This window comes from Dunckerocampus dactyliophorus, chromosome 6 (assembly GCF_027744805.1).
Source record: "Dunckerocampus dactyliophorus isolate RoL2022-P2 chromosome 6, RoL_Ddac_1.1, whole genome shotgun sequence".
NCBI classification, from domain to species: Eukaryota; Metazoa; Chordata; class Actinopteri; order Syngnathiformes; family Syngnathidae; genus Dunckerocampus; species Dunckerocampus dactyliophorus.
The window spans coordinates 19,262,913-19,287,661 of NC_072824.1; the positions used below are offsets into that span (position 1 = coordinate 19,262,913).

General features: G+C 41.4%; 1 protein-coding gene and 1 long non-coding RNA gene across 2 annotated transcripts in view; one reads left to right on the forward strand and one right to left on the reverse strand.

Moving 5' to 3' along the window:
* The window catches only part of LOC129183086 (uncharacterized), a 56,091-nt gene extending 44,162 nt beyond the window's left edge, over positions 1–11,929 (forward strand). Inside the window, exon 4 of the long non-coding RNA XR_008570744.1 lies at positions 11,538–11,929. This is a non-coding gene — a long non-coding RNA (uncharacterized LOC129183086). The remainder of the gene's footprint in view (positions 1–11,537) is intronic.
* On the reverse strand, positions 11,134–17,206 carry uncx4.1 (Unc4.1 homeobox (C. elegans)). Its single transcript, XM_054779930.1, has 3 exons — positions 16,739–17,206; positions 16,123–16,298; positions 11,134–13,810 (listed from the first exon to the last, which is right to left on the reverse strand). The coding sequence occupies exons 1-3, from the start codon at positions 17,031–17,033 to the stop codon at positions 12,728–12,730; spliced, it is 1,554 nt and encodes a 517-aa protein (XP_054635905.1). The 5' UTR covers positions 17,034–17,206; the 3' UTR covers positions 11,134–12,727.
* Positions 17,207–24,749: the final 7,543 nt, after the last annotated feature.

Below are 24,749 nucleotides of genomic sequence, written 5' to 3' on the forward strand. Positions count from 1 at the left end.
ACTAAAAGCACTATTAAACTGTCTAAATTCCAGCATCATGGATAGATTTTGGCAAACACTTCCAATGCACCAATGTGGGACCCCTGACACGTGTTTAAAATTGTTGAAAAATAGTATAATATGATATTTTTAATAATTATCCCAGTAAGTTAGGGCAGCCCTTCTCCTTGATGTATTCCTGCTTCCTGTCAGGTGACATTTACTGTACATGACAGCTTATAGTGCTTCCCATCACAAATTATATTAACTTCTATATCACCAGCTACCTTTTTTGTTTTTTTCTTTTTTCCACACATTTCCTCTGCTGATTTCAATCCTTTTTGGCAAAGGAAGGACTGACAGCCTTTCATTGCATGTCACAACAGCTGAAACCTTCTCGCTGAGGGGCTCGATCGTAGATAAGGCGCAACAGAACCATGGTTCAGATAAGGAGCAAAAATAATAATGTAGAAAAAAGGTGCATTGCTGATGCACAAATACAACAAGAGATACCTGCGTCTTTAATAGAATTTGTAGGAATCCTGGAGTTGTTTGACACCCAAAGAGTTTTTATTTAAACAAATCAGAGCAGCAGAACAATTCAATTATTCGCCGTGGCTTTAATAAAACCTTTGCTGTGCATTACACGCCATCTTTTCCTAATTCAAATTTTACGATTTAACAGTCGAGGCCTTTCCCATTAATTCTCAACACACAAAGTTACATTTTTTGGCGGGAGGGTGCACAGGTTTATTGAGTAAATATAAAGAGAATGGGAAGAGCAGGAGATTAGTGCGCACAAGTAAGAAAAAGTTTGGACTACTGGTGCGTTTATAATCACTGTTGGCTACGATTTGGCACGTGAAAACGTGCCAAATCGTTTTAACTTGCCATTAATTCTGTGGCTGTTTGAGCCTTTTTATGGAAATGCACAGACTTTTCCAAGTGCTAAAAGTCAATTTGAATAGTTTTTCCTATTTGTTTCTGTAGTTAGGCCACACTTTAACATTATAAACAATACAGTGAAGGACTCGAAAACAATACTCAATTAATTAGCAGAAATGATAATATATACCACAACATGTACACGTTCACATAATTCAGTAAAAGGTGTCAGAAATCGTACTTGTAATGTTGGTTTATGCTAACAGGACTTAGCTTCAAGATGAGCACAATTATGTCAGTCAAGTGTCTCATTTTTCCAAAGAAAAAGTAATAAGAAAGTAATAAATGTACAGAAAATGTTAATTTAAACTACTGGTGTGGAAGAAATGTTATATCACGTATTTAGGTTATAGTTTTAGTTTTTAGAATATGCCAGTGCAACCCACCATTTAGCTGGAATGCTAATTTTGCTAGTTAGCATGCTGTATTTAGTTTCTTGCCATTTTTTAGCTTTGAATCATCTTCTAATAACAACATATCTCTTGTTAGATGTGTGAACATTTTTGAAGGAAAAAAATGTCCTGTAGTTTCTCAATTTATTCTTTTAATCTAATGACTTGCATGACAATCAATAGCTTCTTCGTCATTTGAAGTTTATTTGCACTCAAGTCAAGTTCAACAAGCTTAAAAACATGAACAAATATTTAAAAGTAAATACTTCCAAATATAGCATCTTTGTCATGCCACAAATGCAATTAAAACCATGCATTAAACCAGCAGTATCACACTTGCTTGCTTGTCAAATAAATACATTTTACACACTAATGCAAACAGATTTCTGTGTTCGGGCGATTTTTTTTATACATTTCCAAATTTAATTTGGAGATGTTTTGATGTTGGAGATATTTGGCTAGCAACTGTTCTTGTAGTAAAATAATATGCCCTATTCTCTTAAATTAGCTATACAACTCTGGCAAACTGTATTTGTGTTCAAATCAGGGCTGTCAATTGATTAAAATATTTAATCGCATGTCATCCATAGTTAACTCGAAATCAATCGCAATTAATCACAGAGTGAATTTTTATCTGTAATAAGTGCACTTTTGCAAGATCATTTAAAGTTTTTAATACACCTGTTAACGTGAGACTGAATAATATGTTTGCTTTACTCAAATTTTTGTTGATTAAAAATTCTGTTTTTTTTTAAACAGCTCAACACAAAATGGACCTCAATGTATAAAAACCAAACACAACGTACAACAAGTAGACATTGGTAATGTAAACTGTGCATCACTCAAATATCACTCTCTTCAAGCAAATAATCTCACAAAATATAATTGAGACTAACATTACAAATAAAGGCTTGCAAAAAGACCCAACAGCTAAGTGAAATGGAAGAAAAATATTGACAACTTACAAAAAACAGAGTGCTCAAGAGCAGCCAGTAGTTTACAGAACTACAACTTCAGGCTATAGCTTATACTTCCGTTCCAAACACGCTTTTTACAGAGACATACACAAACACTCTTTTACACATACTTTATGTTTTCTGTCATTTTCTGTTTCTGTCATCTTTGACAAACGCCGCAGTGCAAGCACAAACACTAATAAATAATAATAATAATAACGCTAATAAATTCCCTAGCAAGCCTTTACTGCCATCTCATTGAGCGCTGGTAGTATGCAAAGGTAGAACTGTATAAATGACAATAAAAAATATACGCAGTGCCAGTACCTTCTCTGCTCTCTTTGGCATTTGAGACTCGACGTACTTTGTGACAACTTTGCGACAGTAGATACAAATACATTTGGTCTTGTCGGCGGAGCCATCTGCCAGGGCTAGTTAAACTTACCATTCAAAATACCCTTTTCTTTGTCCATTCTTTTCATTTGTTCCCGTTTGTGGGTCCACATCAAGTGCTGCGTTTTCTCAAACTACGATGTGGGCCAAGAGTTAAATAGGACATAACGCATACGCATAACGCAAAAAATGTAGTGGCGTTAACGTAAATTTCCGTTAACTCTTTCCTAACGCGTTGACTTTGACAGCCCGAGTTAAAATATAATATTTTCAGTAAAGCATATCCACTCATTGACATTGACAGAATCATTTTGGTGCTAAACATTTTGTATGATTCCCTCCTTTTCGTTCTTGTGCAAACAGTAACAGAAGAGCAGTCAACGCTTCCGATTAAGCGCACTGTTACTGATTTTTTAAATAATTACTGCATTATGTTAGCATATTTACACGCACAATCACAACAAGTTATGTCAATAATATAATTAAGCCTGCTAATAATAATGGTAATAATAATAGTGTTGCCTATATAATTACAAGGTTTTACAATCCACTGGTAAATGTGCAGTCTGCACTTAATTGTTGTTGGTCTGTTGACCATCAGGGCTTTTTAAAGGCCACTCATCGCCTTTGACAATTAGCTCCATGATGGCTTTCACGTGAAATTAGCCCAGCCATTGTTTTGGAGTGCAGGTGAGCCAGCAGCAGCAGTAGCCACTAGACCACAAGAGACACTTGATGTCTCCACACCACCTCACAGCAACACTTGTGGGGGCTTTATTGATGTTATTCTGCTTTGGTGCATAATGGACTGAAACTCTCAGGGATTATTGTTAGATGTCAAAGCGAGAACTCTTAAAGCATCTCATAGTTAAATTGCCAAGCTAAAATAATAAAAGTTGGTGGGTTCAAAAGTCAAGTCAGCTTGTTTTTGTCGGCGTTGTTTTGCCAGTCACATTGTTCAAATAATCTTGAAACCTCGCCATTATTTTATTGTATGTGCTTTGCTTTGGAGCCACCAGAATCCTCATGATTTTGAATGGAACCCAATCCAAGATGCCTGAGATTGCTTGAGACAACGTTCAAATTTCTTACTACCAAGTATGGATGTCTTCAATGAAAGATTTTCATAGTCTAATCTGATTTGTTCGATTTTGTCAACAGTCGACTAATCGTTGAAGGTTGTTGGGGGTTTTTTAGAGGATAGGTAATGGAGATCCCTCCAAATTAACAGATCTCATTTGTAACATTTTCCATCTCAAAGAAAAAGGTTAAAACACAAACGTGCGGTGTGCAACCCATTGGAAATTCAATCCAAGACTTGCCAACCAATCTTAAAACCTTACAGGATTGACCTTGTAATTCTTGGATGTCACAGCAAGAACTCTCATGCTTTGGAAAGAAACCTAATCCAAGATGCCTGAATTTTTGAGAATCAGTGTCATATGGGTACATTTTCTCTTTTCCCTCCCTTTCATCCTCATTAGGGTCACAGGTGAGCTGGAACCTACTCCAGCTGACATTGGGTAAAAGGCGAGGTATACCATGGACTGATCGCCAGCCAATCACCAGTCGCAGCTTGTAGCTGATCTTCAAAGCCTTTTGGCAAGAACCCTTGTGATTTTTAATATTATTCAATCAAAGGGCTGGGGTCAAAGGTCATATCACTCCATGTTTCTCTATATGTTTTATTTCACAAATGGACATTTTTATCAGATTCTCCTGGCTGCAAACTGACTATCTTGTCACACTTTGTTTGTTGTGCTGCTGTTGCCGTGTGTTTGATGCCTTCGTGGGGGAGGGGTGTATGTGTCTGACGCCTCTTTGGTTCTGTTAACCCCAATCAGGTTGTGCTGGACCTCTGTGGAACACCTGGTCCCAAATGCATTGATGTGTGTTTGTGTGTTGAAGTCTCTGATGCTGAATCGATGGGCCACCTTGGGGATGGCACAGCGGACCGCATCGAGGGAGGGGGGCTGGTTGGGAAGGTGGTCTGCCAGCCTCATTCTTCACACTTTTTTTGAAGAGAGGCGTGCGCACGAAATAATACCTGCTCATTAGGAGCACGCCGCCTCCTCCGGGCTAATTCATCGTGCACTGTCACTGGCTTGTGTACGACCCCCGGGAAAGACATAAATTACATGCTGGAACCAAGCGGTCGAGCGGCCGGCTCCATGCCCCCGACGCTGCTGATTTATCAAGCAAATTACTGAGTCCTGCTCGGCCCAAACACTTTGCAGAGGAAATCACCGACTAACCCCAGAGCCAACCGATTTATTGAAAAGCTGTCCCCCACCCTCACCCAGCTAGACCACCGCCCCTCCTTTCTCCACACTTCCCCCATGCCACTCCACTCATCTTTCACCAACTTAATTAAAATCCATCCCGTTGGCTCGGTGGCATTTATTACAACCAGCGGGCTAATGAAACAAAGACAACGACAAACCCAAAGCTGCTTTGTGACAATAAACATTTTACAAGCCTGCACACTCACACACGCACGCACACACATTGGGCCTTCCTTTTGTAGTGACATTTAAACACGCTTTTAGATAAGGTAAGGTATTAAGACTGAAGGTTTGCTTTTAAAGTAGGAAAAAGGGGTACACTTAAACATTACTTTTTGTTTACATTAGCTTTCTTGCATGTATGAGGTGTAAATGTTAGAGTAAGTGCATTATGTTATGTTGTGCCCGTATTTGCAGAAAAATATAAGCACTGGAAAATGGGAGGTTGCTTGAAAACCTTGCTTTGTAATTGCATTAAATAATAAAATTAACATCTAGCATTTTTGTGGTTAAAAAACAGATTTCAGCACATCTGAATTTGAACATATGCCCCTTTTCCACGACACAGTACCTACTCTACTCGGCTCTAGTACTTGCTGCTGATGTTTTTCCATTGAGAAAGCCAGGTACTACTTATATACTTGTGATCAGTCAATCAATCAATCAAACTTTATTTGTAAAGCGCTTTTCATACCTTTAAAATGCAACACAAAGTGCTTTACAGTGTTGAAAACAATGACCGAATAACCTCCCTCCTGCCATACACCCCATCACCCCACACACACACACACACACACACACACACACACACACACACACACACAATAAATGTATGGCTGAGCCGTCACAATAGCACAGAACACAACCCCCAGGGCAGTGACACAGGGCACACAGCTGTGAGCAGACACACCACCCAACAGACCTATACCTCGGACAGCAGCGCCCACAACCACGGCCAATATAACCCTTGCATAAAAAAAGTAATAATATTATTAAAAATGAAGACTACAAGAGTACAAATTATATTAAAGTACAAATTATAAAAAATAGCATGAAGATAAAATAGAAAACTGAATAAATTAGAATACAAATACAATAAGAGAATGTGAAAAATAACAATAAAAATAACTAATACATTATTAAATAAGATCCAAATTAAAAAGGTGGCCCTTGAGCCTGCTGTAAAAACATGAACATTCTCTGCAGCCCCGAGGTCCTCTGGCAAGCAGTTCCATAGACGGGGGCCATCATACTGAAAATATGCCACCCCATAGGTGTCCTGACTTTAGGGATCCTTAGGAGACCAATGCCGGAGGATCTCAGAGTCCACAAGGGTTCATAAGGTAAACACAGATCTGGAAGATACGAAGGCCCAAGATCATCAAGACATTTATAAACTAGAAAAATAAGCTTACATTTTGATCCTGGTAGCCAATGCAGCGGTTCTAAAACCAGTGTAATGTGGGCCAACCTGCAGATCTTTGTCAGGACACGTTCAGTTGAGTTTTGGAGTAAATGTAGAGATGAAATACTCTTAGGAAGACCAGAAAGCAGGGCGTTATAGGGTGATGGGCTACCACTGCTGATAGCTGATTGGTCAAGCATGCACTGAAGCATTTGAGGATACACAGCTAAATAAACACATTTGCTAATGTTAGCTTAGCCTGTCCCTGTGCCATAGTCTCCACTTTGCTGTAGCAGTTCGAGGTGAGTACTGTGCATTGCAATAGTGGTTAATGTTCCTGGAAAACAGCCCAATTTGATGAAATGTTGCATGGTAACATTATTTGCTGCAGCACCCCTCACTCTCCTCTTGGATTAAATGTGTCTCCTAACTATGGCTGACGAAAACACTGTAGGCCCTTGTTTTCCTCTGTTGCTGTATGTGTGTCTGAACCGGTGCTGTGCAGTGGAAACACATGAACACACATGAAATGAAAAAAAACAAAGGACTTTCATTAAGTACTTTGAAGCTCTACTCGCCAGTGATGCTTTTCAGATGATAAAACTAAGTACTATTTCTACATGAATGACATCGCCATAATCATTGTAACATGCAACGTCCACAAATGGCAAGAAAAAACACACAAGCTAACAGTAGCTTACTCTGCTCCTGTGCCACAGTCTCCACTTTGCTGCAGCGGGCAGAGGTGCGTACTGTGCACTGTAACGGAGGCTAATTATTCTCAGAAAATGCTGCAATTAGAACATAATAGTTTGCATTCAGTGTGGCATGTTTTTTCCACTTTCTTTCTGTACTGTTTCTGTTTTCAAGTGGAAAACAGACCACCCCAAACCGAGGCAAGTGGAGCCGAGCCTTTATTATATAATAGTGTACCCTGTTGCTGTGCCACAGTCTCCACTTTGCTGCAGTGGCCCAAAAAGAGTACTGTGCGATTAATGTTCAGATGAACAGATGTATAGCTGTTTTGAGTCTTAGTGTGTTGCTGCTTTCTAACAGAAGTGTAACCAGGCTCGATCACTGGCCATAATTGACACTTCTAGCAGTGGAGAGTCTCGATAAAGAGCCATGATCCTTAAGGTGCAAATGTGTCTTTATTAAATAGGCAAAGCAACAACTGCATTACTGGTCTAACCGCCTACATGGGAGGTCCAAACGATATTCTGTTTCTTGGTTGTCACTGGACTCTCTCCCTTTTCTGCTTTTTCTCTCACCTCCTCTTGAGATTTGGATGGGTTGGGATGGGGGGACTGCATGGAGGAAAGTGCTAAATTAGCTGGCTGATCTGTGCTCATTGCCGCATACACATCCCCCTATTACCACCGCCCGGGCGCCGCTTAATATTCCGGGCATGGCGAAGCGCGTCTAGATAGAAGATTTATCAAATGGGAAAATGAATGTATGATGATCAGTTAAATTGAAAATCAGCGCCCGGGTGACAGACCGCGCTGACACCTCGGTAATTAGAAAGAAAAATGATGGCGTCCGAATGCATAATAGAGCAAAAACAATTTACGCCCATACACACTACGCACCCCCTCTACCTCCATTCCCACCCGCCCACCTTCAACGCTGTAATGATTGTGCGTTCAAATTGAAAATTTCTCCCAGGATGAAATTGAATTCATAAAATGTGATGCATGAGGGATGTTTGTGTTGTCACACTCTCTCTCTCGCACTCTCTCTCTCGTTCAGTCTTTAACTTTCGCTGAAAAGTGAACCAATAGAGTGGATGCTAAAAGTTAGAGGTCGGTGTCTGTTGCATACTCCGTCCCCCTATAGCGAGAAATGGTGAACAAAGTATAATAAAGCATTGAAATTATGAAACAGTCCAAATTATTTGCTATTAAAGCCCACCTTATTGCCCAATTTTGGTATTAATTTTCTTGTTTTAGCTCCCTAATAGTTATGCACTTGCCAGCCACTTCATTAGATACACCTGCAGTTTGAGATCCAGTATAAAATTCCACCGCTACAAAGAAATCTTTGTGGCGTATAACTGTGCTATATCCTACTGAGAGCTGTTTCTCATGTTACCAACACATGAGAAACACTTTGTAATTGTACACCATACTGTCAAACCTCGGTTTTTGAACATCTCAGTTGTTGTATAATCCGATTTTCAACTAAATGTTTTGCCAAAACTTGTAACTTTTGTACACCATCTTGGTGATCGACAACATCGCGCGTAACAAAATAGTCCATTTGCCCTGTACAGTACCATTCAGTGGAACTGAGTTGCTGGCTTTTTTTATTCAGTGCGACTGCTAAATAACCTCCCATGGGGCCAAAGAAAGTTGCAGTGTCAGCAGTTAGATAAAGAAGGTGAGGGTGTTTTGAATGGAGTCATTGGATATGAACTCATTCTTATAGGAACAATTGCTTGGGTTTTTGCATGATTTGTTTTTTGTTGGACCTTTTGGAGCAACTAACTAACGATAACCAAGATACCACTGTATATTGTTAAATGACAGCGTCAATCAAAACTGAGCAACAAATATGTTGCCTTTTTGTTGTAAAACACATTTAGGAATGTGGCAAATTAGATATGTATGTTTTTAATTACATGTGCTTAATTGAAGGAAGATATTGTAGTAACACTCGATGTATAGGTCTTTGCTATATAGGGGAAGTTTGGACTTACATTTTCTAATTAATCGGCCTCTTAAACTAACCGATTAAACAGTGTAAAGCATTTTTTCCCTCTCAAAAAAAAGAATTAACGATTTAATGTGATTGTTTCGGTCGAAGGGGACGTTTCCCGAGGCCTTATGGGAAAATAATGTCCTTATGAATTAAATAATAGGGTTATTACTTTCATTGATTTTGGCTGTCTGGGAATTTAGTGTTTAGCTCGCGTCTTAACGCATCCTCCTCCTCCTCTTGCTCCCTCCTCATCCTGTTGTCTAATTATTTTCCTATAAGCCGCCTGCTTCCTGCAGCGCAAACAGCACACTCACTGGGCAAAAATTATGTAAATATTATTAAAGGGACTCGGGCGCGGAAATTCATTTTAGCTTGGCTCTGCGGAGTAAAGCCTCCGTCCCTCGGATCCTGCGTCAATTTATTTGCAAATAAAGGCGCGGTGACCGGGAGGGATCAGGGATATTTAGGCGGCCTGTCAACCCGGCTCCTCTGTGCACACGCCGACCAGAATTAATGGTTTTAATAATTGGGATTTCACTTTCCAGAGGACTGGGTGGCGTTTATAAGCGCCTAATCTAAACATACTCTTTTCTAAGCATTCCCTCTGGTATCCATGAGTATTTTTAGATTATTTTCAAGGATGCTTAAGCACCTCTAACATACAAAATATGGCATACAGCAGCAACAATAAAGCATTTAATGAATATTTCCCAGCAATCCAAGAAAAATGTGAATCTCAGAAGATGATGTAGAATGAATTTGGGGGCAAAAAGATGTGTATGTCAAAATTAGCTGGCCACCATAGATCATTGTTCACACTACAAGTCCCAGAATGCATTGTAGCTGTTGCCTCTTTGCTAGTAGCTACTTCTTAGCATCTGGTGTAATTTGTTTGGACACAAACGGGTTTAAAACACCATGTATGCCATGTATAATTATTAGAAATGTCCGTCAAATGTCTGTCACAAGGCTTGTAAGCTAGAGATGAATACTGTATAGTGTCAGTTTGCTAGCTAGTTAAAGCACAAGCAGTTAGCTTCTTGTCCAGATGTATTTTTAATCTACAGAATTGATATTTCTATCCCTTTTTTTGCCCTATATTATCATAAACCAACAACAATTCCACTTTTCACTCTAAATTAGCTTTAAACCCCACCATTGACCATAAGTGTCCCATTATATTGAGGTATTTGTAAGCGACATATTTCATTATAATTTTTTTATCAAATTCATTGAGTACTAATATTGCAAGTTATTATGTTGTGTCGCTCACTGAAATACAAAATTTCCACTGTAGAAAATTAAGGGAAGAGTATTTTGCTTCTGTGCCTTTTTTTGGCATTACCATTTAATTTATTTCTTTTTTCTTCACACCTTGTTACATTTAGGAGCTATGTTTTAGTGTTGTATTATAATTTTCTTTAGCAGCAAGAAATACTGCCTCATAATGCCCCCAAAAATCTGATCCCTAAACATCTTTCTTGGTTTGAGCCCCCCTAGCCCAAAAAAATGATTAATGTGAGTCCTCACTCGCCTTCTCTCCATTTTTTCCTTGCCCGAATCTTTATCTGGCTCACTCCCGGAGGGCCCCCCCCCCCACAATAAAAACAAATGACGAGGGGCCCCGGCACCTTTTGTGAAGGGGAGGAGTGCAAAAAGGCAGGCAGGCAGGCAAGCAGGCCGTACGCCTGTCCTATTATGTGCGACACATGATCAATAGGGCGATAAGGCAGCGACATCAATATAAGCGACAGAACAATGAGGGATATCATCGAACATCTATCTTAATATAGCCTGCTACAAGGGCCGCCTGACAAGCCACCAGCTCATGAAAATTCCGCCCCACGAATCACCCACCCCCTGTCCCACCCAAACCCCCCTTCATACGCTCAATAGTCTATGCGTACACACGCATGCAGGCTGCGAAGCGCGTGCACAAGCACCGTGCAGCTGGCTATTATTCCCCCATTTCAATTTGACACCCCTGCCTTTCATGCTAATTCTATTATTGTAGGAAGTTTATGTGATTCCATATCACTAGAAATCACTAATGTCTAATAACCCTTTGGGCTGAGAAGGGGTGGGTGGGGGAGAGGGACGGGGGCTGCCTGGAGACCCTGCAGCAGCCAGTGGGAAAATAATTACTTTCATATCAAAACTCTGCAGGAGGTGCAGGGTCCTATAGCCGGTGGCCACTAACCTCATTCCGGGCCGGCCTTTTTCAAATGAATAAATTTGTTAAAGCAATAAATACAAACAGCCAGACGGTGGTGAGCTGCGCACTGCAAAGATGGAGGATTTATCTGTTCTAAGTCGCCGCCCCCCTTTCCCTTCCCTTCTTGCTCCATGCCTGCAAAGACAGCGCTCACTTTTTAAACAATAGCTTTTATTTATCAAAACGTTTACATATAAATATCATTTTCTCCTTTGTACAATATCTGAGGATTTCGGTTGCAAGTAAAGATGTTTTCTTTTACAGGTTTTGCTCAACCAAAAAGAGAGGGGAAACCTGCATCTGATGATGAGGGTGATGAGGAGGAGGAGGATTAACCTCAGCATTTTGGACAGGTGATTTAAAAAAGTAGGTGGGAATTAAAGCCCCTTTTCCACCAAGTTGTGCAGTTCAGTTCTCAATGGGATGGTACACATTTTTTCCCACCATTGTTGAAAGTTGTGTAGAATGCCGAAATAGGGATTTTTGTCATTTTTCTTTTGTGCTACCAAATGGCCTAAAGGGTGGCAGGGGGCACACTGCAGTTCATTAATTGGGCGACAAGCAATGAATGAATGAATTAATGACTTTAGCCCCTTTCACACAGCTTGTTCAAGACATACAGATGTACTGTATGATGTATGTTCTGTAGAATATCACACCCCTCCAATATTCCACCTTCGAAGATAGCATCAGAGCTGTGACAGAGCTGGTACTACGCCTGCGTTAGTCGTGTAAATGCCAAAATGGTGGGACAGCTGTGTGAAACTGTCTGAGTCATACACAGTTGCAGCAATATTCTGCCTTCACTGTGTTTTGTATGAAAGGAAACTTTTGTCGCATGCAACTGTGTCAATAATCCACCTTTGCTAGGTTCTGTGTGAAAGATTATTGCCAGATCTGTGTTAAATTGACTGAGTCACACACAATTGCAGAAATATTCCTCGTCTTCGCTGGGTTCTACATGAAAAGTAAGTTACTGACAGTTCTTCCGTTACAGCTGTGATGCAGATATTCTGCTGAATTTCTGTGCAGTAGAGGCTTTTGTTGCACTGCTATAATGCCTGTATGCTGTTTGTTTAGTGCACCAAATGAGGGTTTACCGTTCCAAACTGTACCTAAGCGAACTGAACTGTGCCGCTTGGTGGAAACGCGTCTATTCCTGATATGTTTGCAAGCATCTACTGTGTGCAGAGCTTTGGGAATGTTTGAACAGTCCACTCTCAGAACGAAAGGTACCTTAAGGAGTATGATGACTTGTCAAACCTTAAAGGTTTTTGTATCCATTGAGCCTTTGACAGCTTGGGAACATTCCTGTACCTTTAGCGGCCGTGGACGAGGTACCATTGAGTCTACCGATCAGCTCTATGAGGTACATTAGTGTAGACGGTACCTTGAAGGAGCAAAATGGACTCCAACTGTGCCCCGATTTCTGACTGTTTCTGAGCAAGCATGCATTAGTCCATATCCACATCCTCGCCATCTGTTTCGGGTGCATCTCTACAGTCTGTGTTTATGCTAAGACACTCTGAGAGGTCCGGAGATGCCGGCTCCTCTTTTGCACCTCGCTCCTCGTTTGCACTCCGTTCCTCTTTCACGCTCTGCTCCTCAGCTTGGCAGTCTTTGGTCAGCTTGGCCTCTGCTTGCGTCTCGTCTGAATTGCTGCACTGCAAGGACGTCAGAGAGTCGGGAAGCGTACCACAGTCGCCAGCATGCTCCTCTGAGTCGCCTCTATTGCTATCAGGACCGTGGTGGTTGGGTGTTTTATGATCCGTGGTTGTAGGCTTAGTGAGACTGCAAGAAAGGTCAGTGGGAGTCTGTTCAAGGCTTTGTCCTAGGTGGAGCCTGTTGATGCCCTCCTGACATGGTGCTGCCTTCAAGGCCGTCTGTGGCACAAGAAAGCCAAGGGGCTGATGGGTAATGGGGTAAAGCAAAAAGTGACCTTTACCCACCAGTGTCCTCTGAGTAGGCAGAGAGAAGTCCAGCTGTGGTTTCCGTCGAGGCGTAGAGTCTGAGAGAAGGCTCTCCACGCTGAAAGGGTTCCGCTTCTGCAGGGCCTCGGACCTCGGACCCGCAGGACTACCAGAGCTGTGCGTGCTTCCCGGAGAAACCTGCTCTGCTTCTCTTCTTTGGTTTTGGTGGTTGAAGTTGTGTCTTGTTTGGTCACAGCTGGATTCGGTTTGGTGTTGTCCTTCGGCGCCTCTCGTTGTTGGGGGAAGGTCCACGTGAATATTCCCGTTCAGGCCCGAAGTTGGCTGTTGCTCGCTGTCGGTGAATTGCGACACACCACTGTCGCTTTCTGAACCGCCGGGCGTGTGGAAGCTGTCGCCTTGAAGAAGTTTGTTCTGTGACTTGAGCAGCTTCCGCTCCTGCTTGCGTTTCTTCTTCTCCGCGCGCTCTTGTTCGCGCCGCGCAATCTCCTCTGGGTCCATGGGCTCACCGCTGCATGTGGTTGGATGGGAGTTGTGCGCAGGCCGGCCGGGCCCTTTCTTTGTGTTCTCCTTCTTCCTCCACTTAGCACGTCGGTTCTGGAACCAAACCTGTGCACACAAGACAGATTTACTTGTTAGGAAAACAAAACACATGCTAGTGCCTTCTGTAACACTACAAGTGACTTCACTAACTAACAGTAGGTAAAATTAATTCACAATAATCACAGCATTAAAGTAAACACAACAACTGTAAACCATAGTGACAACCATATGACATTTACTATGTTCAACTAATGTTAAATTACATTATATTTAAGTGTACTCACACAATAAATCAGTACAGTGGCAAAAAAGAGGCTGAACACAACAAAAAAGGGTAAAAGAAAAATGTATTAACATTTAAACACACAAAAAAATGGTAACAGCATCTCACAATGTACTGTATGCATCTATAGAAACAGTTAATGTGTCTTTTCTACAATCCTCCGCTTTCATTCAAGTTTTGTATTATTGTTTAACTAAATATTTTAAGAAAAATGGAAACTGGGAGGAAAAAAGATTAATTACGTCACAAAATAGATTATACGAGATTAAGTCCAACACATCCATCCGTTTATCTATTTTCTATAAGCTAACTCACCAAGTAAAGGGCATCACATCTATCATTAACATCTCCATAAACATTATCTCAAATGTGCAAAACAAATGGACAAACCATGCATACTATATGATGCACACATTTATAATAGTATGCCCATAAAATAGACTTCTTCTGTTGCTTCTGTTGAACAGATGAAATTATTTTATAAATTGCCACCTTGTTAAAGAAATTGCCAAAGTCATTTTTTAAAGTTCTTTAGAAAACACCAAAAACTGAGTCACATATGCCTTAGTCACAGTCTTGACATAGGCCATATACAACTTGTCAAAAAATAACTTGGGCAATTATTTTAACAAGGTGACAAATGTACCTTACTGCTGTCGCCAATACTTGTGATTACTCATAAAACATCTCCATCATTAACTGAATTGTACCTTTCAGCATGTTGCTTTTAACTTATTTGGTCATGCTCCTGCTAATGTGTGATCATAGCGACAATATGTCTGTGTGCATGGCTGCATACTTGCAGCAGGTTAGGAGATTTTAGTAGAGGCTTTTGCGTTAATCACCAATGACTTTGCTTAATGGCTAACGCCACCAATTACATCTAATTGCACCCTAACTAATTGGCAGCGTCTCAGCACTATCCTCCCACCCCCCACCCCACTCCCGAACCCTCCGCTCTAATTCGCCGGTCTCACGTCCCTCTCACACCCGCCTGGGAGACTCTCCCTGGCCGGCCTCTAGGCTCACTCAGGGCCGCGTGTTGGCCGCTGATAAGGTTGGGCGAGTGAGAGGCGCATAATGAGGACGAGGTGCTGACACGGTGCGACAATGTGGATTGTTGATGTCGCAAACCTGCGATAAAGGAGCGTGTTAAGCGGCTTGAGGACTGAATAAGCTCAGATTTAGGTGCAAAAATCCGCAAAATACATAAAAGCAACCGCGGGTTGTGCATGTTAGCTAGAAAAAGCAGTAGAACACTTTTTTTGTACAAATCCAGAAGACTAAACGTGCTTCTTATTTACTGAAATGATTAATAGTAGCCTACTGCTATTTTAAATCATACAAACTGAAACTATCACCCATATAGGTACTAGTAATAATTTACAGTGTGGTTAGTAGTATATTATTTCACAAGATAATCATTTATTAATGTTGTTGGTATGTATTCCTATTGCTATAATTATTAACAGTAATGTATTGTAATTATTGTTTTATTATTGTTATTACTAGTAGTAGTAGTAGTAGTAGTAGTAGTAACTTTATATTTTTTACCATACTAGGATTTAATCTTTTCATAATTCAGGTGTCACAGCAGCATATGCACACACGTAGACATTTAAATACATATATATACAAGCTACAACGAATGATAGTCATCATAAAATAATTCAATTAGAAAATATAATAAATATCAATGTATTTATTAAAATAAAAACTACTTACAATTTGAGTATGTCTGTATGATAGAGTCGCGATACTTCCTCGTTTGATACAAAATACATTATTTTATCAAATAAGTGTATCTACTTAAGAAGCTGGCTAAATATTATTTTCAATCCAGTAGGCTCAGCAAATAGCCTAGTTTTTATTAACCCCTAAATCAATAGGTTGTGGCCATGCATAATTCACAGGCGACCCTTTTTTATTGAAGCTTTGGTAATTGACAAATAGCATGCACCCACCCCCTTCCCAGTATGTATGGGGTGGCCTTCAGTGGACACATTTCCTGGCATCTTTTGGTGGTGTGGTGTCGGGATTGAATTTAAAACAAAAATAAATGTTAAAAAAATCCAAATAAATAATGGCTAATTACCTGAACCCTGGACTCCACCAGGTCGAGCCTGAGGGCCAGTGCCTCCCGCATGAACACATCAGGGTAGTGGCTCTCGTTGAAGGCCTTCTCCAGCTCCTCCAGCTGCCAGCCTGTGAAGTTGGTCCTGGTTCTTCTCCGTTTACAACCAGGACTTTCTTTGTCTGGGTCCCCGGAATCTGTAGAGAATTGTTTCATCATCATTGATGTCAAGGAAACCTATAATATAATTGACTGACAGCTTCGCCAATTAGTTGATCAATTACTGCACTATGCTGCAGGTTAATTAGATATTTTTGGACTTTTAATCACAAAAGCTCATAAGTTTTCGTTCCAGAATCAGTTGGATGGGATTTGCTATTGTGTTATTGGGCAACCAATAGCAGTTTGGCACCTTTTCATTAAAGCATACAAAGGAAGGGGCACGTGATAAATTTCGGTAAAATCAAGCAAATATTCTAGTATTAAAATACTATACATACAGTATACATATTCTTTTAAAGCAGTCAGTTGTCATAGATTCATTGCATTTAAAGCTTATCAATCATAAAATTGCGAATAAAAATAGGTAATTTTTATACAATTGCACATCCACGGTGGATGGAGATGGAGACCTTACCGGAGAGTTTGTACTGTCCGTCGGGCGACAAGAGCCCGCTGGAACTGACCACAGAGGCCGAGCAGGAGCCGTTAAGTAATCCGTCTATGGAGAAGGGGACGGCGGCCGCAGATTGAAGCTGGTGCGCGCTGGCGAGCTCGTAGACCTGCTGCTGGGAGTGATGGTGGTGATGTTGCTGGTGATGCTGGTGCTGCTGGTGGTGGTGAGGACCGAGCGGGTACGGAAAACCCACCAGCCCGCCCAAGGTGCCTCCGAAGTGGGCGTGAGGATGATGCTCGAGGACGCGACTGTCCATGCTCGCCCGGGCTGCATGCGGCGGGGCCGAAGTGAGGATGCGCAGGAGGGGGCAGTGTGTGGCTGAACATGCAGTCAGCAAAGGAGGGAATGATCGTAAAAGAAGGTCAGGAGTGGATGCGTTGTCTCCCGCGGCCACGGATGAGCGTGTGGAAAGCCGGCAGCGACGTGTTGTGGTTCAGCCGGAGATGTCAAGATCGCTTCCCCCCGCCTCCTTGAGCCAGCTCATTAGGACTCCCCCATCTGCTCGCGGGGCCAATAAGAAGCCTTAATGGCCGTGTGACATCACAAGGCTTGGAGGAGTCGAGGGGTGCGAGCGTTTAGGGTTTTTTTTCTTTACTTTCACCCCTCCACTGGGTCGATCAGTAATTACATCGGGTGTCGTCCATTCATTCATTCATTTATTCATTCAATCATTCATTCATCAACATGCCCAAACATGCAATTGAACACTCAAATGAATGCTTAATAGCAAAACACTCCAAAAGCGCACGTCACTGTCATGTCGGAAGATCTGTGAGCTTCTACAACAGCTTTTACCTTCAAAATGCAGTGAAATCCAGACCTGCGTATTCTATTTCATTATCGTGTATTTTTGTGATTTGCACAGGTGAATAACTGCAGTGCATCATACTGAGAGCTATTACTAATATTTTGGTTACCTTATTTAGCTTCAAAAATAAAATGTTGTATTACAGTAGGCCAACATGTCTACAGCGACACTACAGCGACTGCACAAATCGCTAGAGGTGTCACGAGACAATACACGAGATTGGGTGTATGAAAACAAGACTAGACGAGATTTTAACATTACTTTTAAGAAAAGTACAGTGAAAACATATAAAAATATATATGACAATATATTGTAATCCACTAATTTAATTTCTACGTTACACTCTTCACTTTGTGTATATGCTACTGGATCAGCTTCCACCCACCGGCAAATTTATCAGGTTTATTTTCATTTATTTTGTGATTAATAAATTAATTAATTATCATCCAAGGCCTAGTGCCTATGAGACATTTTTATTCTAAATTGGAAATCTTGTCACGCTTTAATCTCAAGAGATCTTGTGACAGCCCTACAAATCGCAAAAGTAAACTTGACTGGGATAAACGGGCCCTCACGCCCCCACACAACTCAGGGGTTATCATGAGTCGGCGGGCAGGATGCGGGCGAGACGCAAGACTTGACACAAGTATCTCGAGTTGGAAGGAAAGCTGGGCATCTCAAGCAGAAGTTTCATACGCATACTATATAGCCAGTGGGTGGCACCATCAGAGTCAATGCATACACATGGTCACGGACTGGGCAGTGACCTAACCAGCTAAAAAATATGGAAATGATTTGACCATCTTGAAGGTAGTTATGACTGGGGATGTGAATCGAAAATCCTGTTTTTCAATTCCTTGGAGTAATTTGCCACTTTTGCAAACAATTCCTTTATGAATTCCAGTGGGTGCGAATGATGTCACCACAAGCTATGCAGCGTGTGTGGCAACGTCATTCACCGGTGCAGCCAGGAGGAAACAAGGTGCCCAAGCGGCACAAATGCTTGAACGTTTGGTTACATTTAACTAGAAAGGATGACAACAGGGCAATGTTCAATACTTGCAAAGTGGAGATTTCATCAGAGGGAAGAAATACTGTAAATATGCAAAAACATTTGCACACACAGCATGCGATTAATGTTGAATGAATGTTGCATTTTCAATTCGTGTGTGCAGGCGTCCTCCACCCTGTCTGAGAGGGTGTTCAACACAGCCGGAGACACCATAAGTCCAGAAAGAAGCAGATATGCAACTTTTTCAGCAAAAGAATTGTTAATTCTTCAAAGTAGAGCCCATCCCAGCTGACTTTGGGCGAAAGGTGGGGCACACCCTGGACTGGTCGCCAGCCAATCACAGGGGACATATAGACAAACAACCATCCACACCCATATTCATACCCATGCGCAATTTAGCGTCAGCAAAATTAACCTAACATGCATGTTTTTGGAATGTGGGAGGAAACCGGAGTAGCCGGAGAAAACCCACACACGCACGGGGAGAACATGCAAACTCCACACAGATGCCCAAGCGTAGAGTTGAACCCAGGTCTTCCCGATTGCTTGACTGTGTGGCCAACAGTCGTAGATTGTGGCCCTCTTAAGATAAAGAACCAAATCAGCAGAAACGAAAATGGAATCAGAATTGTCGAAATTTTATCAATTTCCATCCCTGGTTATGACGTCATGATATGCCACCAGGAGGGGCGACACTGGTGCCAACGTGGCTGCACAGTCATGTCTTGTCCTATGTCCCAGTCCATCATAAAAAGTTTGGGACAACTGGACCATATGGAAGATAGTAATGATGGTTGCAATTCACCAGGAAATGCCAACATTGGTGTCAAGGTGGCCATATAAGGTTATTTTATGCCCCAACCCGCCATAAAAATATTCAGGATGATCAGACCATGTGAAAGGTAGTTATGACAGTTATAATTTTCCACCAGGATGGAGCAACACTGGTGTTAAGGTAGCCAACAACCCACTATTAAACATCAACATGACTTGTCTGTCAGAACCGCATCAGCATTTTGATATGCTACACCTGTGAGGTGGATGGATTATCCAACAATATCTCAACAATGGAGAAGTGCTCACTAACACAGATTTAGACAGATTTGTGATAAATATTTGAGAGAAGAAGGCCTCTTGTGTCCATACAAAAAGTTTAGATTTTTGAGTTAAACTCATGAAGGATGGGAGCAAAAACAAGTGTTGCGTTTATATTTTTGTTTCGTGTACTGCATGTGTGTGTGTGTGTGTGTGTGTGTGTGTATATATATATATATCGCTATATATTGACAGATAGATAGATAGATAGATAGACCTAATACCTAATTACAAGAGAGTTTTTTCTAACTTTCAGTAAAAACCTAGTAACCCTAATATACAAAATTCTTCGTAATTTTTACGATGAGAGTCTCAGTAGTCGGCAGTGACGAGCTACTTTCCATTGCACTGTGGACAACTATACGTATATGCAGGTAAGAGTGTGACTCTTAGTGGTTTCTGATTGGTTTTCAAAGTACGTGCACTATTCTAAAATGACCTTTATTTCTCCGCATCTGCTGTGATTAAAAACTTAATTATACTACTTTGAAATCAAGCACCATCAGACCCCCCATACTGTGTTTTGTTGGATTTAATGAAGGTAGGAATTATAGTTATTATATTTGCCTTCACAAAGATGATGTTTTGAGAGGTATTCATTTAACCGCATGTTTATTCATGTTGTAATTTGCAGTGGCATTGTACAGTACCTCATTTTGTGACCGGTGAGCGTAGGTTCTCCTATTAATTGAACATGTTAGACACTGGACGTCCACTAGAAAGGAACTTATTTCTTCCCCTGCCATCAAAAGCAACTTAGAATGCAGAAAAATACATCTACTGCCCTACTAACATCCTGTAATCTATAGATCAGGGGTGGGCAACCTACCCACAAGAGCATCCATATCTAGCCCACCCACAAGAGCATCCAGATCCAGCCCACCATGCAATTCCAGAACAGTTAATATTTTTCATAAATTTAGTATGGCCCGTGGAGGCCCCTGATAGGATGAAGGAGCCCCACCCTTCATACAATCTCAGAAAGTCAGCTGTTAAGGAATTGGGTTTTTTTTGCCGTTATTCCAGTGACAATCATTCAGAGCGGTACGTGTCGTGTGTGTGTGTGCTTTAAATAAGCTAATTATCCAGTTGAGGTCTTGTCTAATGGCCCTCGACTTGAAGTGTGCATTGGAAAACAGGAGGTGTTGAAATTTACAGTCATGAAAAGGGGCCAGCACCAACTGGCTGTGCGGCCCTCATCACCAGTGACGGAGGTGGGGGGGTGGCGTGTAAGAGAAAAAGATTATACATATAAATTGTAAACGGTGTCGCTGGGGCCAAATCTTGCCCAAGGCGGTGACTGCTTCATTTTGTGTTAAATTTCTTGACAGAGAGACACCGGCGTGCTGGTGAATACTGAATGGTAATCAGAGCTGCTTGAATAAGTGCCCCCCCACCCTTGCTGCCCCTCCCTTCCTCCTTCCATTATACTGTGAATTAATTCGACTTTATTTATCCAATTTCTGCAGCTGACAGAATGTTAATTTGAGTTGAGATTTCGCTCTGCTGTTCCACGCGTGACCCCGCAGCCCCGGGATTGGCGTGTTGTAATAACCCGAATCTTTCACCAGAAGCTCCGATAATTGTTACCTTATTAGCATGTAAATTGTTTAATTAATATTATTATGAAGAAGCACATAATCCCCTCCCTTACTTGACCTGCAAGCAGGCTCCTCTGCATTTCAATGTCTGCTTGTTAAATGGCCTCTTTAATGTCGCCTTATAAACCTCTTCCTGCAATCTTAGTGCAACTTTGAGCACTTAAGTGGCGCTTTTGATGTCGCCCCATCTCCTTCTTTATGTCCCTGCTGCTCTCTCTGATGCCTATTTATTTTCCTGACATCAAAATCTATCGCTTTCTTGTCATTTGCTTATAAAAGCTCTCTTTCACAAAGGCCCTCTCCCCCACCCCTCTTCCTCCACTCTCCCGGCGGCGGTGCGAGCCAAACGCATGCGGCGCTCGATGAAAAGCAGCCCTTGACATGAGGTCCCATGAGAGTGCACCATTTAAATTTGCTTTTCTTCCTTCATCCTCCTTTTTTTTTCATTTGCAGGGTACGAGTGACATTGTCAGATGCTAGCTTTAATTAACTTGATAATAAGCTGGGCCAGTCACATACAAGGCTAGCCACCAGCCCCAAACCAGCCTCCCATCTTCAATGAGCAGGCAGCTCAACTACATCCACATTCTGAATACAAACATGAAACAATACAGCTCTCTCTAGTCACACAATTGCTTCTGAGTTACTGTCATCACATTATCATATTATAATTATAAATAAAATGAATAACAGAGGTGGCATTTGACAGGGTGTGTCCTAGAGGCAACATGTGTTCTAAAGAATGTGATCTTCAATCTTCATCCAATGGTCTTCCAATTTATTTATTTTTTTTTAAAGATTTTGCTTTTTTCCAAACAGTTTCTGTCTTAAGCCTAGGCCACAACTCATACGACCGGCCTACGTACAAACACACACACACACACACACACACACACACACACACACACCCCCACCCCCCGCAAGAAACGCACGGAAGGCACCCGTGCGACGTGACAAACTTACGTACTTCATACTTTTCCGTGCATTGTACGTACAGCCACGTGTCTTTCGCACATTTTGATGTTGTAAGGTCTTGGCAAAATGTCAATTTTTTCGTACGTCTTACTTGCGGACTCCTATGTGTGTCGTGCACCACACGTGCACCCCATATACACAATTTGTGTGGCCAACGCACGTTCAGACATTTTGTATGTCCTCCATGCGTTTCGAGAGCTGATTCCTTCATGGTCACCTTGAAAAAAAAAAAAAAAAACAGCGATTTGGGTATGCCAAAATCGCACGGCCAAAAAATTGTACGTCTAGTTGTGACCTAGGCTTTACGAAGTAGTATTTGGGGCAGCGATCAAAAGGAAACAAATTCTTGAAAAAAATTGGCATGCTAAAGTTGCCAAAATAGTTGAAAACTTATTAGAAAAAGTTGTACAATGCATTTGTAAAGTCATGACATAAAAGTTGGGAAAAAAGTCATGCTATGAAAAAAGTTGTAATATTACCGAATATAGTGTTGTTCTTTCAAGAAACGCTTTCGTCCAATCACCTTCCAATGTTTTTCAACGGTTTTGCCCTTTTCTAGTTTTCTAGTTTCTATCTTACAAAAGAGTATTATGTCCACACTCAAAAGTCTGTGTAGGCTCTCAGTCGTACAGGAGTTGTCCATCGAGGGAAAGGCTTCTTGAGACGTCATCTGTACTTCTGTGAAGAAGGTGTCGGACGTTTCGCTCCTCATCCAAAGAGCTTCGTCAGCGAACTAATAAGTGCTGGTAGCCTAGGCCTTAAATACAGTAAGAGTGGGTGGAATTGGTGTGCCAACACCCTCCTTCTATTGGTTCCTTACACTAAGCCTGGGCGGAGTTGTGGTCTAATCCTCTCCTGACATTAGCACCTCCGATAAAAGGGAAGTGTCGCTCCCTAAGTTGGGTAAGAACAGGTTACTGAGACCAAAACCCACAGCTCTTAGTCTTGCAAATGAGGTGGAGCCAGGGCCTAGCCTGAACAATAGATGCTAACAAGCCAGTATCAGAGTCGTTCATACCCAACTCAGGGAGCGACACTTCCCTTTTATCGGAGGTGCTAATGTCAGGAGAGGATTAGACCACAACTCCGCCCAGGCTTAGTGTAGGAACCAATAAGAGGAGGGTGTTGGCACACCAATTCCGCCCACTCTTACTGTATTTAAGGCCTAGGCTACCAGCACTTATTAGTTCGCTGACGAAGCTCTTCGGATGAGGAGCGAAACGTCCGACACCTTCTTCACAGAAGTACAGATGACGTCTCAAGAAGCCTTTTCTTCGATCCACACTCAAAAGAAAAAAAATTAAAATGCCTTGGAAAAAAATCGGAGCCTTACCGGAATGATGTCGTAAAGTTATGACGCAAATGTTGTCATTTCATGGGGAAACAGTTGTAACGGTACAAGAACACATAATATGTCATAATACAAGAAACATCTTGCATTCCAAATTGGTTTCGAAAAGGTTTTGCCATTTTGTGTCTATCTTATAAAGGGGCAATAATTCGGGCCATATCAAAGATGAAAAACTGTAAAAAGATTGTGAGGTTCCTGGAATAAAGTCTTAACATCCTCAACAATCCTCATCTTAACACAGCTATACATTTGCTCTTATAACTTGACATCATATTATTACATACTTTTGATACTTTGTAATATTTTCATAATTCTATCGCTTTATTCGCCAATAAGATGTCTCCAAATGTCATCACGTTACTTTTAGCACTAAATTGTCTTCACGGTTCATTCATGGTATCCACCTTGAAGACTGTGACATGTTGACATGTCAAGCTTTAGGCCCTCACATTCGTCAACCAAGTAAAAACAAAAAAATAAACGTTCCGGCTGTGTATTTGTGCCCTAATACATGAGATATCTATAATTAACATCTTGTCCTAATGTCTTACGCCTGAATAAATTGGCAGCACACTCACAGAGACTTATTATTAGCTGCTTTCAACAGAGGCCTGCATACATCAACTTCAGTAAATCATTATGTTAATAGTGTGTGTGTGTATGTGGAGTGTAATCTACTGTCTAAACCAACAGTCCTGCTGCTACGTTCCCAATGTTCAGTTCAGTAGAGGCTTAATTAAACACAACTTGTAATAGTTGTGAATTTTATAGAATTTTTTCACTTTGCAATGCAGTAGATCACCTACCACCAATGATTCTCAAAAGAACAAGTGTCTGCTGTGTCTGCTGTAGTACTATAGTGCAGTTCCCCTCAAACAATGACAAATGTAATCAAAAGTTGCAAAATGTGTCCAAGCAAAGATAAGTAAATAGCACTGCAGTGGTACCTCGGTTAACGTCCGCCTCAGTTAGCGCGTTTTTCGGTTTACATCCAAAATCTTTGCTAAAATTTTGCCTCGGCTCGTGTTTGCCTGCTTTGTTAGTGTGCAATATGGGGCGTGTATCAAACTGTTGTATTTCTGCTTGCCATCATGGATCATGCCACAAGACGAAATCTCGCAAAACTTAGT